Genomic DNA, 13,269 nt, shown 5'->3' with positions numbered 1-13,269 from the left:
TTCTTTCCTTTCAAGAGAGGGGCGGCCTGGAGAGATGCAGTAAAACCACTAGTGGGGACTCCATTGTATGAGGCAGCCAGCCCTCCACATGCTTCCTGATGTGTAAACCAGAGGCCCTGCAGAGGGTGATCTGACCGGTCTGGAGGTGGTAGGTGAAGAAGTGGCAGCTGCTAAATGAGAAAGTACCTGGCCTGCCAGGCAGCCCCACCCAGCCTCAAATCCAGCTCCACAGCACCAGCGCCAACAGGCCAGCCCCACCCATGGAGCAACACAGGGACCTCCTGGCATGTGGATTCAACACCCCAAAACTCCACTCTGACAAAGACAGGACGAGGAGGGCACTGGGAGCCCCAGGGGCTCCTAACATTTTTCAGTGGACCCAGAGGCTGGACAGCAGGGATGGAAAAGAAGACTCTCACTGCAGACCCCCTCAAGCTACTCAAGCCTTTGTTTTTTGTTTCCTATGATTTACTTTTAATTGAAGGATAATTGCTTTAAGATATTGTGTTGGTTTCTGCCACACATCAGCATGAATCAGCCATAAGTATACATATGTTCCCTCCCTCTGGAACCTCACTCCCACAAGCCTTTGTTTTCATTTATCTAACTGTCACTATCACTTCTGCCTGCCAGGCGGCCAGGGACCACACGTGTACTTGGCAGAAAGTCCAGAGGGGAGATAATTCTGGTCTCTGCTATAATTTCCCATTCCAGTCAAGTCATGTGACTTCTGACCACTAACTCCAGGTCCTGACTTTCTTACATGGATAAGGCTTGAGGGACTGGGTCTCCATGTGGGGGGGTGGCTGTGTCCACTTAGGAGTGAAGATATGGGATGTCAATAGACCAGTTAGCCCTGGAAGGGATCACAAACAAGAGGTCAGTAGGAGGCAGTCCCCTGCCCCAGATACTTGGCAGGCAGCCCTCCAGTTCTTGCCGAAGGGACTACAGAGGTGCTAAGGGTGGTGTGGAGACTGGAATGACGGCACTGCGGGTAGAAGCTGCCTCGGGAGAGAGTCGCTGAGTGTGAGGGAGGCCAAGACAGATCAGGCCAAGTGGTCAGGGGCTCAGGGAAAGGAGAAGAGGCCCAGCTCCCCAGGAAGGAGGAACCTGCTTCTCTGGGGCCCCCAAAGAATAGCAACAGCTACAGGGACACCGACCACAGCTCTTCCTGTTTTATGAGTGTCTGCTGTGTTCCAGGCTTCATGCCAAGCACTATCTATCACTTAGAGCAACAGGGCCAGGAGGAGGCATGAAGAGAGGACAGGACACTAGGCCTGGCCCACAAACGGCAGAGACGGCCTGGACAAAGCCAGATCACAAGACAAGGAGAGGTCTGCCTGGGAAGGGATGTAGGTCCAGGGAAGCAGAAAGGCCAGGGCCCCGGGCCTCTGCTTAGGCTGGCCAGGGGCAATTGGGGAGACAGCTAGGCAGAAGCAGAGAGAGGGCTGAGACCCACTCAGGGACTGACTGAGCTCCTGGGGCCCAAGACAGGCCATGTGCTGAGGTCTCCTGGTCCTGGCCCTCCTGTGAAGGGGCAGAGGCTATAAACAGAAAGGTTTATAGCCTAGTTGGGTGGGGATTTGGTCACTGGAGTGGGGTGGGGGGTGGCAAAAACAAGAAGGTGCAGGGGTGGGGGCCTCATCAAATCCATGTCCCCCTTGCAGACCAACCTAGCATCAAATTCCGAAGATCCCAAGCCAACATCTCTAGCCACACTCACCCAAAAAGCCTAAAGGGGAACAATAGGGGAATCTGTTCTGGGTCTGCCCCCTTTCCAGTCCACAACAGGGACCACTGAGGCCCTAGATTCAAGGGCAGGTGCTCTGAAAGTTGTTGCAGTCAGAAGTTCCCCCAAGTCACTTATTAGACACAGCACCTGCGGGAAAAGGCTTAGAGCCAGTCCTGCTTAAGCCAGTGCTGCCTGGGCCCGTGGACTCCAGCCGCCCACTCCATCCCTGTCTCACTCACAGCCTCTGGAGTACCACACGGGGTGGTCGGAGCTCAGCCCTGGCTCATAGGGCCAAAACCTCAGTATTAAGAAGAGGCCTCAGATGGCCCCTTGCCCACCCAGGCTGCACCCTGATCCAAGCAGGAGTGAAAGGGCCAAGATGCTGCTGAAGAAGACAATGAAGATTGTCACTGCTCACTTCCTTAGCTCCATCTCCCCTCAGAAGAGCCACCCTTTTCCTGAAGGACTGGGGAGAATCCCCTGCCAGGGGCTCCAGAAGGGCCTCCCAACCCCACTCCACGGCTCCCAACTCCACCCCACTTCATATGCAAAGCTGTGCCTGAGACCCAGCCTCACCAGCCCAGGCTTGAGATCTTCCAGACCCATCCTCACGATCCCTTCCAAGACCACCCTGGGGAGATGACCCCCTCTATCACTCCTGGTGCCACTGGGAAAGACACAGGGAGCTGGGCCCAGGTTCCTGCTCAGATACTTGCAGACTCCGTGCCCTAAGCAAGTCCTGTGGCCTCTCCAGGCCTGTGCCAGGCCCTATACCACTTTCCCTACATGCATGATTCCATTCCAAGCTCACATCAACTCCTTATCTTAACAACCCTTGAGCAGAGGAACCTGATTTTTGAGAGTCCAAGATCTAGTCCAAGGTCACGGAGCTGGCAAATGCAGGCCAAAGATCAGAGCTACAACTGCAGGACTCTGGGCTCGCACTCGTAACTGCAAGGTCTGTAAAATGAGAAGATCCTCAGCTGTATTCTAACCTCCAGGAGCCACTCTCCTTGCCATGCTCTACCCATCCAAGGGGTCGCTGGCAGAGGCTGCAACTAAGTGAAGTTCCCAGCGAGGACACCAAGGGATTCGAGGTATGGGGCACGGTCCTGGGCCCAAAACTGTATGACCTAAGCCAGAACTACATAGCTCGGTCAGCCACCCTCAAGACTCCTGGGACTCCAACTGTATCAGTGAGGTCTTAACCAGGCCCACAGAGAGTCTATGGTGTGACGTGGCTAGATGGCTGGCCCGCCCTCTGCCCAGGAAACAGGGTGGATCAGGTCGGAGACAGGGCCTGCCCCTTTCAACATGGGTCTGGTTGACTCATCTGGAGCCCATGAGTAGCTTCCTGCCCACAGGGGCAATGGGTGTCAGGCTTGCCCACCAGTCAGCCCTGGGAGACTGTCACCACTCCAGCCTAGGCAGGCAGGGACCTCAGGAGAGCCCCACCCCAAGCTTTTGTGGGGACTCAGCCTCAGGCAGAAAGTAAGTGAAACCCATTCCAGTCAGAAGAGTTTCTCATAGAAGCAGCAGCCAAGCTGAATGCAGGTCCCCCTCAGGCCCAAACTCACAGGCCCAGCCAGAAACCCAGAGTCAGGAGTTACTCCCTCCTTGCTTCCGGGTACAGCAGGCTATACCCACAGCTGACTACACCCCTCGCTCCCTGGGACATTCTGAGCTTAGCTAAGCTAAGCTTCAGTTTCCCCATGTGTGAAGCAAGAGGGACCAGAAGCCCAACTTTACACACAAGTAAGAGGAGGAAACGGTAATGCTTAGCCTAAGAAGCGTAGCAGAGGCCCTAGGCACAGCCGGCATCCACGGGTCGCTGCTGTTGGGCCCCCGCCCGTGCGGGAGCGCGGGGTCACTGACCTTCAGGGCACACTTCTGCCCAGTGCGCCGGTGGAAGCACTCCAGCACCTTGCCGTTCACACCCAAGCCCAGCACCTGCTTGGACAACTGGTAGTCATCGGTCACTGCGTACTTCTTGGGCTCCCGCCGCCCCCCGAGGGCGGGAGCGCCGGCGCAACAAGGTCCGCAGGGTGCACCTGACGGGGGCGCAGGGCCCCCCTGCTCCTCTGCTGTCTCCACGTCCATGGCCCCGCGGGGCGCTCAGAGGCGGCCCCAGCCTGGCGCGTCCGGGGCCACCTGGGAAAGAGACGAAGAGTGAGTTCCGCTCAGACTCCTTCAGTACACTCCAGCCATGGACGCCCTAAGCCGGACCGGGCTTCGGGCCGGGGACAGGGCTGGGAATGAGGAACGAGTTGCTGGAGAGGACGGACCCGCGGCAGGGGGCGGTGGTCACGCAAGCGGGGCACCAGGCGAGTCCTGCCCCGGCCACCAGTCAAGAGGGGAAAGCGCCGCGACGTCCCGGGATTGGGAGGTGGGGGGGGCCCTGGGAGGGCGTACCTGACGAGGGCGGACCTGACGGCAGCTCACGGGGCTGTGGTTGCCGGTAAGGGGCAGGGACAGGGGTCGCCAGAGGCCGCGGCCCTGAGCGCCCAGAGCCGAGAGTCGCGCCGCCGCCTGCCCACGTGACCGCTCCCCTCCCCCCGCGCGTCCCCGACTACAAGCCGGGCTGGGTCAGTCTTAAAGGGCCAGGCTGGCCCAGGCAGGACGGGGCGGGGCCGGACCCGCCTAGAGCGGCAGCAGAAATAGGGGGCGTGGCTTCCAGAGGGGGCGGAAACCTCCCAGGCTCCGCCAGAACCCAGCGCTAGAGCAGCCGGCCACAGGGTGGGCTGTGCGAGCAGCCAATTGTACAAGCCACCAAGGAAGTGGCAGCACAGAAAATCTTCTCTTGGAGCCCCAGGTAGCCCCTGGAATTGGGTGTTTTCTCTGGAAGATCCCAAAAGGCCCTCCGGTACAATGTGTAAGGTTTCCAACTTAGTGGTGGCCCACTGCCAGTCTATCTAAAGTCTTAATTTTTGTCAACAGGGAGAATGAAATGGAATTTTGTTGAGATTCGCATCTCTCTGGTTCCTGGTTGCTCTTGGGATCTTTCTAGCACTGGCATCTCTCCACTTCTGTGCATCTCTTGTTCTTGGAAAACAGCATCCTAAGACTAGAAATCCTAAATTCCTATTTGGTCATATCCATCAACTTTTCACCTTATGACTTGAGCTTTTGGTGTCATGTTTAAGAAATCTCCTCCTTCCACCCTAGTGCCAGATATTCTTTATTAGCTAAAAGGTTTTCCCTTATACTGTGAGCCCACCTTAGATTGTGTGCTTAGTTGCTCAATCGTGTCCAACTCTTTGAGACCCCATGGACTGCAGCCTGCCAGGCTCCTCTGTCCATGGGGATTCTCCAGGCAAGAATACTGGAGTGGGTTGCCCTCCTCCAGGGGATCTTCCCAGCCCAGGGATCGAACCCGGGTCTCCTGCAATGCAGGTGGATTCTTTACTGTCCAAGCCACCGGGGAAGCCCCCATCTTAGATTATCTTACATATTTTGAACTCGTTTTCCCATCACAGACTGTTCAGTTCAGTTCAGTTCAGTGGCTCAGTAGTGTCCGACTCTGCAACCCCATGAATTGCAGCATGCCAGGCCTCCCTGTCCATCACCAACTCCCAGAGTTCACTCAGATTCATGTCCATCAAGTCAGTGATGTCATCCAGCCATCTCATCCTCAGTCGTCCCCTTCTCCTCCTGCCCCAATTCCTCCCAGCATCAAAGTCTTTTCCAATGAGTCAACTCTTTGCATGAGGTGGCCAAAGTACTGGAGTTTCAGCTTCAGCATCATTCCTTCCAAAGAAATCCCAGGACTGATCTCCTTCAGAATGGACTGGTTGGATCTCCTTGCAGTCCAAGGGACTCTCAAGAGTCTTCTCCAGCACCACAGTTCAAAAGCATCAATTCTTCAGCGCTCAGCCTTCTTCACAGTCCAACTCTCACATCCGTACATGACCACTGGAAAAACCATAGCCTTGACTAGACGGACCTTAGTCGGCAAAGTAATATCTCTGCTTTTGAATGTGCTATCTAGGTTGGTCATAACTTTTCTTCCAAGGAGTAAGCGTCTTTTCATTTCATGGCTGCAGTCACCATCTGCAGTGATTTTGGAGCCCAAAAAAGTAAAGTCTGACACTGTTTCCACTGTTTCCCCATCTATTTGCCATGAAGTGATGGGACCAGATGCCATGATCTTCGTTTTCTGAATGTTGAGCTTTAAGCCAGCTTTTCCACTCTCCTCTTTCACTTTCATCAAGAGGCTTTTCAGTTCTTCACTTTCTGCCATAAGGGTGGTGTCATCTGCATATCTGAGGTTATTGATATTTCTCCCAGCAATCTTGATTCCAGCTTGTGTTTCTTCCAGCCCAGTGTTTCTCATGATGTACTCTGCATAGAAGTTAAATAAGCAGGGTGATAATATACAGCCTTGACGTACTCCTTTTCCTATTTGAAACCAGTCTGTTGTTCCATGTCCAGTTCTAACTGTTGCTTCCTGACCTGCATACAGATTTCTCAAGAGGCAGGTCAGGTGGTCTGGTATCCCCATCTCTTTCAGAATTGTCCACAGTTTATTGTGATCCACACAGTCAAAGGCTTTGGCATAGTCAATAATGCAGAAATAGATGTTATTCTAGAACTCTCTTGCTTTTTCGATGATCCAGCAGATGTTGGCAATTTGATCTCTGGTTCCTCTGCCTTTTCTAAATCCAGCTTGAACATCAGAAAGTTCACGGTTCACGTATTGCTGAAGGCTGGCTTGGAGAATTTTGAGCATTACTTTACTAGTGTGTGAGATGAGTGCAATTGTGCGGTAGTTTGAGCATTCTTTGGCATTGCCTTTCTTTGCGATTGGAGTGAAAACTGACCTTTTCCAGTCCTGTGGCCACTGCTGACTTTTCCAAGTTCGCTGGCATATTGAATGCAGCACTTTCACAGCATCATCTTTCAGAATTTGAAATAGCTCAACTGGAATTCCATCACCTCCACTAGCTTTGTTCGTAGTGATGCTTTCTAAGGCCCACTTGACTTCACATTCCAGGATGTTTGGCTCTAGGTGAGTGATAACACCGTCATGATTATCCAGGTCGTGAAGATCTTTTTTGTACAGTTCTTCTGTGTATTCTTGCCACCTCTTCTTAATATCTTCTGCTTCTGTTAGGTCCATACCATTTCTGTCCTTTATTGAGCCCATCTTTGCATGAAATATTCCCTTGGTATCTCTAATTTTCTTGAAGAGATCTCTGGTCTTTCCCATTCTATTGTTTTCCTCTATTTCTTTGCATTGATCACTGAAGGCTTTCTTATCTCTTCTTGCTATTCTTTGGAACTCTGCATTCAGGTGCTTATATCTTTCCTTTTCTCCTTTGCTTTTTGCTTTTCTTCTTTTCACAGCTATTTGTAAGGCCTCCCCAGACAGCCATTTTGCTTTTTTGCATTTCTTTTCTATGGGAATGGTCTTGATCCCTGTCTCCTGTACAATGTCACAAACCTCATTCCATAGTTCATCAGGCACTCTATCTATCAGATCTAGGCCCTTAAATCTATTTCTCACTTCCACTGTATAATCATAAGGGATTTGATTTAGGTCATACCTGAATGGTCTAGCGGTTTTCCCTAGTTTCTTCAATTTAAGTCTGAATTTGGTAATAAGGAATTCATGATCTGAGCCACAGTCAGCTCCTGGTCTTGTTCTGACTGTATAGGGCTTCTCCATCTTTGGCTGCAAAGAATATAATCAATCTGATTTCAGTGTTGACCATCTGGTGATGTCCATGTGTAGAGTCTTCTCTTGTGTTGTTGGAAGAGGGTGTTTGCTATGACCAGTGCATTTTCTTGGCAAAACTCTATTAGTCTTTGCCCTGCTTCATTCCACATTCCAAGGCCAAATTTGCCTGTTACTCCAGGTGTTTCTTGACTTCCTACTTTTGCATTCCAGTCCCCTATAATGAAAAGGACATCTTTTGGGGGTGTTAGTTCTAAAAAGTCTTGTAGGTCTTCATAGAACCGTTCAACTTCAGCTTCTTCAGCGTTACTGGTTGGGGCATAGACTGGGATTACCGTGATATTGAATGGTTTGCCTTGGAGACGAACAGAGATCATTCTGTCGTTTTTGAGATTGCATCCAAGTACTGCATTTCGGACTCTTTTGTTGACCATGATGGCTACTCCATTTCTTCTGAGGGATTCCTGCCCACAGTAGTAGATATAACGGTCATCTGAGTTAAATTCACCCATTCCAGTCCATTTTAGTTCACTGATTCCTAGAATGTCGACGTTCACTCTTGCCATCTCTTGTTTGACCACTGTCAGTTTGCCTTGATTCATGGACCTGACGTTCTAGGTTCTTATGCAATATTGCTCTTTACAGCATCAGGCCTTGCTTCTACCACCAGTCACATCCACAGCTGGGTATTGTTTTTGCTTTTGCTCCATCCCTTCATTCTTTCTAGAGTTATTTCTCCACTGATCTCCAGTAGCATATTGAGCACCTACTGACCTGGGGAGTTCCTCTTTCAGTGTCCTGTCTTTTTGCATTTTCATCCTGTTCATGGGCTTCTCATGGCAAGAATACTGAAGTGGTTTGCCATTCCCTTCTCCAGTGGACCACATTCTGTCAGACCTGTCCACCATGACCCACCCATCTCGGGTTGCCCCTCAGGCATGGCTTAGTTTCATTGAGTTAGACAAAGCTGTGGTCCTAGTGTGATTAGATTGACTAGTTTTCTGTGAGTATGGTTTCAGTGTGTCTGCCCTCTGATGCCCTCTTGCAACACCTACCATCTTACTTGGGTTTCTCTTACCAGACCGTTAACTCTTCAAAAATAAGGAAACTGAGGGCCTGTAAGAGGAAACAACTAGAGCTTCAGGGTGTGTGGCTGTCTCCTTGAACAAGCCTGCACTGCTCCTGCCCTTCTCTCTCACCCCACAACCCAGAAGGATGTGGCTCACTTGGAACAGAGAAGGGTGGGTTGAATTGCGGCAGGATCTCTCTGTGGGCCTCTGCTGCCATCTACAGGCCCCTGGCAGGACCTGTCCCACTGTGCCCTCCCACCAAAAGTATCTCCTCTGTATACCCAAGTATCCAGAAGTATCTTTGGGCCTGCATCTTTTAATTTCATGGCTGCAGTCACCATCAACAGTGATTTTGGAGCCCAAGAAAATAAAATCTGCCACTGTTTCTATTTCCCCCCATCTATTTGTCATGAAGTGATGGGACCGGATATCATGATCTTAGTTTTTTGAATGTTGAGTTTAAAGCCAGCTTTTTAATCATTACTACAAACAAGGCTAGTGGAGGTGATGGAATGCCAGTTGAGCTATTTCAAATTCTAAAATATGATGCTGTTTAAAGTGCTGCACTCAATATGTCAGCAAACTGGAAAAAGTCAGTTTTCATTCCAATCCCAAAGAAAGGCAATGCCAAAGAATGTTCAAACTACTAGACAGTTCCACTCATTTCACATACTAGATAGGTTATGCTCAAAATCCTTCGAGGTAGGCTTCAGCAGTATGTGAACTGAGAACTTCCAGATGTACAACCTGGGTTTAGAAAAGGCAGAGGAAACAGACATCAAACTGCCAAATTCATCAGATTAGAGAGAAAGCAAGGGAATTCCAGAAAAACATCTACTTCTGCTTCATTGACTACAAAAAATCCTTTGACTGTGTGGATCACAACAAACTGTGGAAAATTCGTAAAGAGATGGGAATACCAGACCACCTTACCTGTCTCCTGAAAATCCTGTACATGGATCAAGAAGCAACAGTTAAAATCTTACATGGAACAATGAAACAGACTGGTTCAAAACGAGAAGTGCGACAAGGCTGTATATTGTCACCCTGCTTATTTAACTTCTATGTAGAATACATCATGCGAAATGTTGGGCTGGATGAACCACAAGTTGGAATTAAGACTGCCGAGAGAAATATCAACCACCTCAGATATGTAGATGATTCTACTCTAATGGCAGAAAGTGAAGAGGAACTAAAGAGCCTCTTGATGAGGGTGGAAGAAGAGTGTGAAAAGGCTTACTTAAAACTCAGTATTCAAAAAACTAAGATCATGGCATCTGGTCCCATCGCTTCATGGAAAATAGATGGGGGGAAAATAGAAACAGTGGCAGATTTTATTTTCTTGGGCTCCAAAATCACTGCGGATGGGGATAGCAGCCATGAAATTAAAAAATGTTTGCTCCTTGGAAGGAAAGCTATGACAAACCTAGGCAGCATATTGAAAAGCAGAGACACTACTTTGGTGACAAAGATCCATACAGTCAGACCTATGTTTTTTCCAGCAGTCATGTATGGATGTGAGAGTTGGACAATAAAGAAGGCTGGGGGCTGAAGAATTGATGTCTTTGAACTGTGGTGCTGGAGAAAACTCTTGAGAGTCCCTTGGACAACAAGGAGATCAAACTAGTCAATCCTAAAGGATATCAACCCTGAATATTCATTGGAAGGGCTGATGCTGAAATTGCAATACTTTGGCCACATGTTGCAAAGAGCCAACTCATTGGAAAATACCCTGATGCTGGGAAAGATTGAAGGCAAAAGAAGTGAGTTGCAGAAGATGAGTTGGTTAGATAGTATCACCAACTCAATGCACATGAATCTGAGCAAAATCAGGGAGATAGGAAGGACAGAGAAGCCTTGGGTGCTGCAGTCCATGGGGTCTCAAAGTGATGGATACAACTTAGCGACTGAACAACAGAGAGCTGAGGGTGGAGGCTGGCTACTTGGCCAAGGGCATCTCTGCATGCTGTGGTCTCTGGGCTCTCTTATTTTCTAAAAACTAGAGTTAGATTACAATTGTTCTAACAGTTTTGTATTTTCAAATTAATCTCTATTAAATTTTAATTGCATAAGCAAACTTGCTTGTTACAATAAAATCGAACCATACAGAAATGTAAAAAGTAGGCAGTGGCGATGCCTCTCCTTTCAGAGTGTCCATGCTAAAGCCAATGGGTACACAGCACACACAGTCTCCACATGGGTTCATCAGAGAAATGTTTTGCAACTGACTCGGGGGAGCCAGAATGCATAGTTTTCCCTCGCTGCTCACATTCCAGCAAGCATCTGCCACCTGCACATTGATGGGAGGATTCAGTATTTGGGATGGCTGGGTCGGGGCAGGTGGGCTGTTGTTTTAGTCCGTTGTGTCTGACTCTCTGAGACTCCATAGACTGTAGCCTGCTAGGCTCCTCTGTCCATGGAATTTCCCAGGCAAGAATACTGGAGTGGGTTGTCATTTCCTTCTCCAGGGGATCTTCCCAACTTGGGGATCGAACCCACATCTCCTGCATTGACAGGCAGACTTTTTTTTACCTCTAAGCCACCAGGGAAGCCCAGCAGGTCAGTACAAGGTAGCAAACTGTGCCACACAGCCTTCCGTGAAAACTGTATGTCCAAGGGGATGGGGGCTGAGAGGTTTTCAAATCACTCTCCATGACCATGGGGCCCAGTGAGTGCCTGCGGGGAGGAGGGGTGGGGAGGTGAACCCCCTCTGCCCCAACACACACACACACAGCGTGTGGACTGTTCTTTGGGGAGAGGAGAGGCTGCACACAGGAAAGTTTAGAAATCAAACAAGTTTGACTTGAGGAAGGCACTGCTGTGCGTTCTCATGACCCACCTTGTGACTGTTCTGGGTGGGGAAGGGCAGAGAGATCCTGCAACTAGAATCTCTAGGGTGCAGGGGAGGGTTTTTTCTAGAAGAATCCATGGAGATGTGGCTTGTGAAACTAGGAGAGGCACTGCCACTGGGTGGCAGTGTGGGCCCAGCAGACAGGGCAGGAGGGGTCATAATTAGATGGCCAGAGGGACTCGCAACACCAGGGGCAGGCAGGTACCTGGGGCAAAACAGAGGCATACCACTCTTCCCAGAATGCAGCGGAGGTGCACGGTGCTGTCAGATTCACAAGGGGCAAAAAGTGTGTGTTAGTCACTCCGTTGTGTTCAACTCCTTGTGACACCATGCACTGTAGCCTGCCAGGCTCCTCTGTCCATGGAATTCTCTAGGCAAGGATACTGGAGTGGGTGGCCATTCCCTTCTGCAGGGGATCTTCCTGACCCCAGGGATAGAACCCAGGTATCCTGAATTGCAGGCGGATTCTTTTACCATCTGAGCCACCAACAAAGCCCCCTTCACAAAGGGCAGCTGGAGGGCAAAACCCTTGGCGTTTACACACAGAACTGCACAATCACGGATTTCTGTAGGGGGCGCTTTCAAGGAGACCCTGGAGTGCTCTGGTGTTGACTGGCCTGGAGGCAGGAAAGCTTCACTGAGGACCTGAAAGTTGGACCCTGAAGGATGCCTAGGAGTTGGCTTGTCACAAGAGCTAGAGAGGAAGTGTGTTGGGGTGGACAGGGGTGGGGGTGGGGGGCTGGGCCTGTGAGATCTAGGGTATATTTTAACCTCTCTGTGCCTCATTTTCATCACCTGTAAAGAGGGGACAATATGTAGTAGTTAGACAATGAAATGGGGCTGGAAATAGCTGAGGTCACCTGGCACATAGTAAGCGTTCAGTACAGTAGTCACAAGTAGAGGGTAGGGGTAGTCTTGGGGCAGAGAGCTTCGGGTCTATACCCAGGGAGACTGAGGGTCAAAGCTGTGAAGCCCCTCTGTCTTCACAGTAATGTGGGGTAACACATAGTTCCTACTGGAGAAACATCACCTTACACAAGGGCCCCATGCTGGGCTCTTCCAGGAGCCCCAGCCATCAACGTGGTAAATGAGGTCTCCACACCTGTGCCCATCCCAGACACGCAGCTTCTGGCCTATTCAGGAGGGAAAAGAGCAGTGATCCCACAAGAGACTGACCCAGACTCGCCCGTGAGTGTCCAGGAGCCTCCGGTGGAGGCGTGGGTCAGTGGTGGCCTGCTGCAGGGTTGGGGGCCCTGAGTGCAGCAGGGCATGCATGGGACCTTTTGAAGGAGGTCACCATCATCTTCATAACCTCCACTGTAGTTTGGTCACAGGTCAAATAACAAGGAGGGAACACAGCCCTGCCCATCAACAGAAAATTGGATTAAAGATTTACTGAGCATGGCCCCGCCCATCAGAACAAGACCCAGTTTCCCTCTCAGTCAGTCTCTCCCATCAGGAAGCTTCCATAAACCTCTTATCCTTCTCCATCAGAGGACAGACTGAATGAAAACCACAATCACAGAAAACTAACCAATCTGATCACATGGACCGCAGCCTTGTCTAACTCAATGAAACTATGAGCCATGCTGTGTAGGGCCACCCAAGATGGATGGGTCATGGTGGAGAGTTCTGGCAAAACGTGGTCCACTGGCGAAGGGAATGGCAAACCACTTCAGTATTCTTGCCTTGAGAACCCCATGAACAGTATGACAAGGCAAAAAGATAGGACACTGAAAGATAAACGGCCCAGGTCAGTAGATGCCCAATATGCTACTGGAGATCAGTGGAGAAACAACTCCAGAAAGAATGAAGAGATGGAGCCAAAGAAAAACAACACCCAGTTGTGGATGCAACTGGTGATGGAAGTCAAGTCAGCTGCTGTAAAGAGCAATATTGCATAGGAACCTGGAATGTTAGGTCCATGAATCAAGACAAA

The 13,269-nt window shown here is 50.2% G+C and overlaps 1 protein-coding gene across 1 annotated transcript in view; it reads right to left on the bottom strand.

The window, feature by feature from the left end:
• The window catches only part of MAPKAPK3 (MAPK activated protein kinase 3), a 28,543-nt gene extending 24,264 nt beyond the window's left edge, over positions 1 to 4,279 (bottom strand). The window contains exons 1-2 of the mRNA XM_052641699.1: positions 4,145 to 4,279; positions 3,608 to 3,883 (exon numbers count right to left, since the gene is read on the bottom strand). Coding sequence (XP_052497659.1) covers positions 3,608 to 3,832 — 225 coding nt within the window. The 5' untranslated portion in view covers positions 3,833 to 3,883; positions 4,145 to 4,279. The remainder of the gene's footprint in view (positions 1 to 3,607; positions 3,884 to 4,144) is intronic.
• Between the last annotated feature and the right edge of the window lie 8,990 nt (positions 4,280 to 13,269).

This window comes from Budorcas taxicolor, chromosome 1 (genome assembly GCF_023091745.1).
Source record: "Budorcas taxicolor isolate Tak-1 chromosome 1, Takin1.1, whole genome shotgun sequence".
NCBI lineage: Eukaryota > Metazoa > Chordata > Mammalia > Artiodactyla > Bovidae > Budorcas > Budorcas taxicolor.
This window is presented reverse-complemented; position numbering and strand designations above follow the sequence as displayed.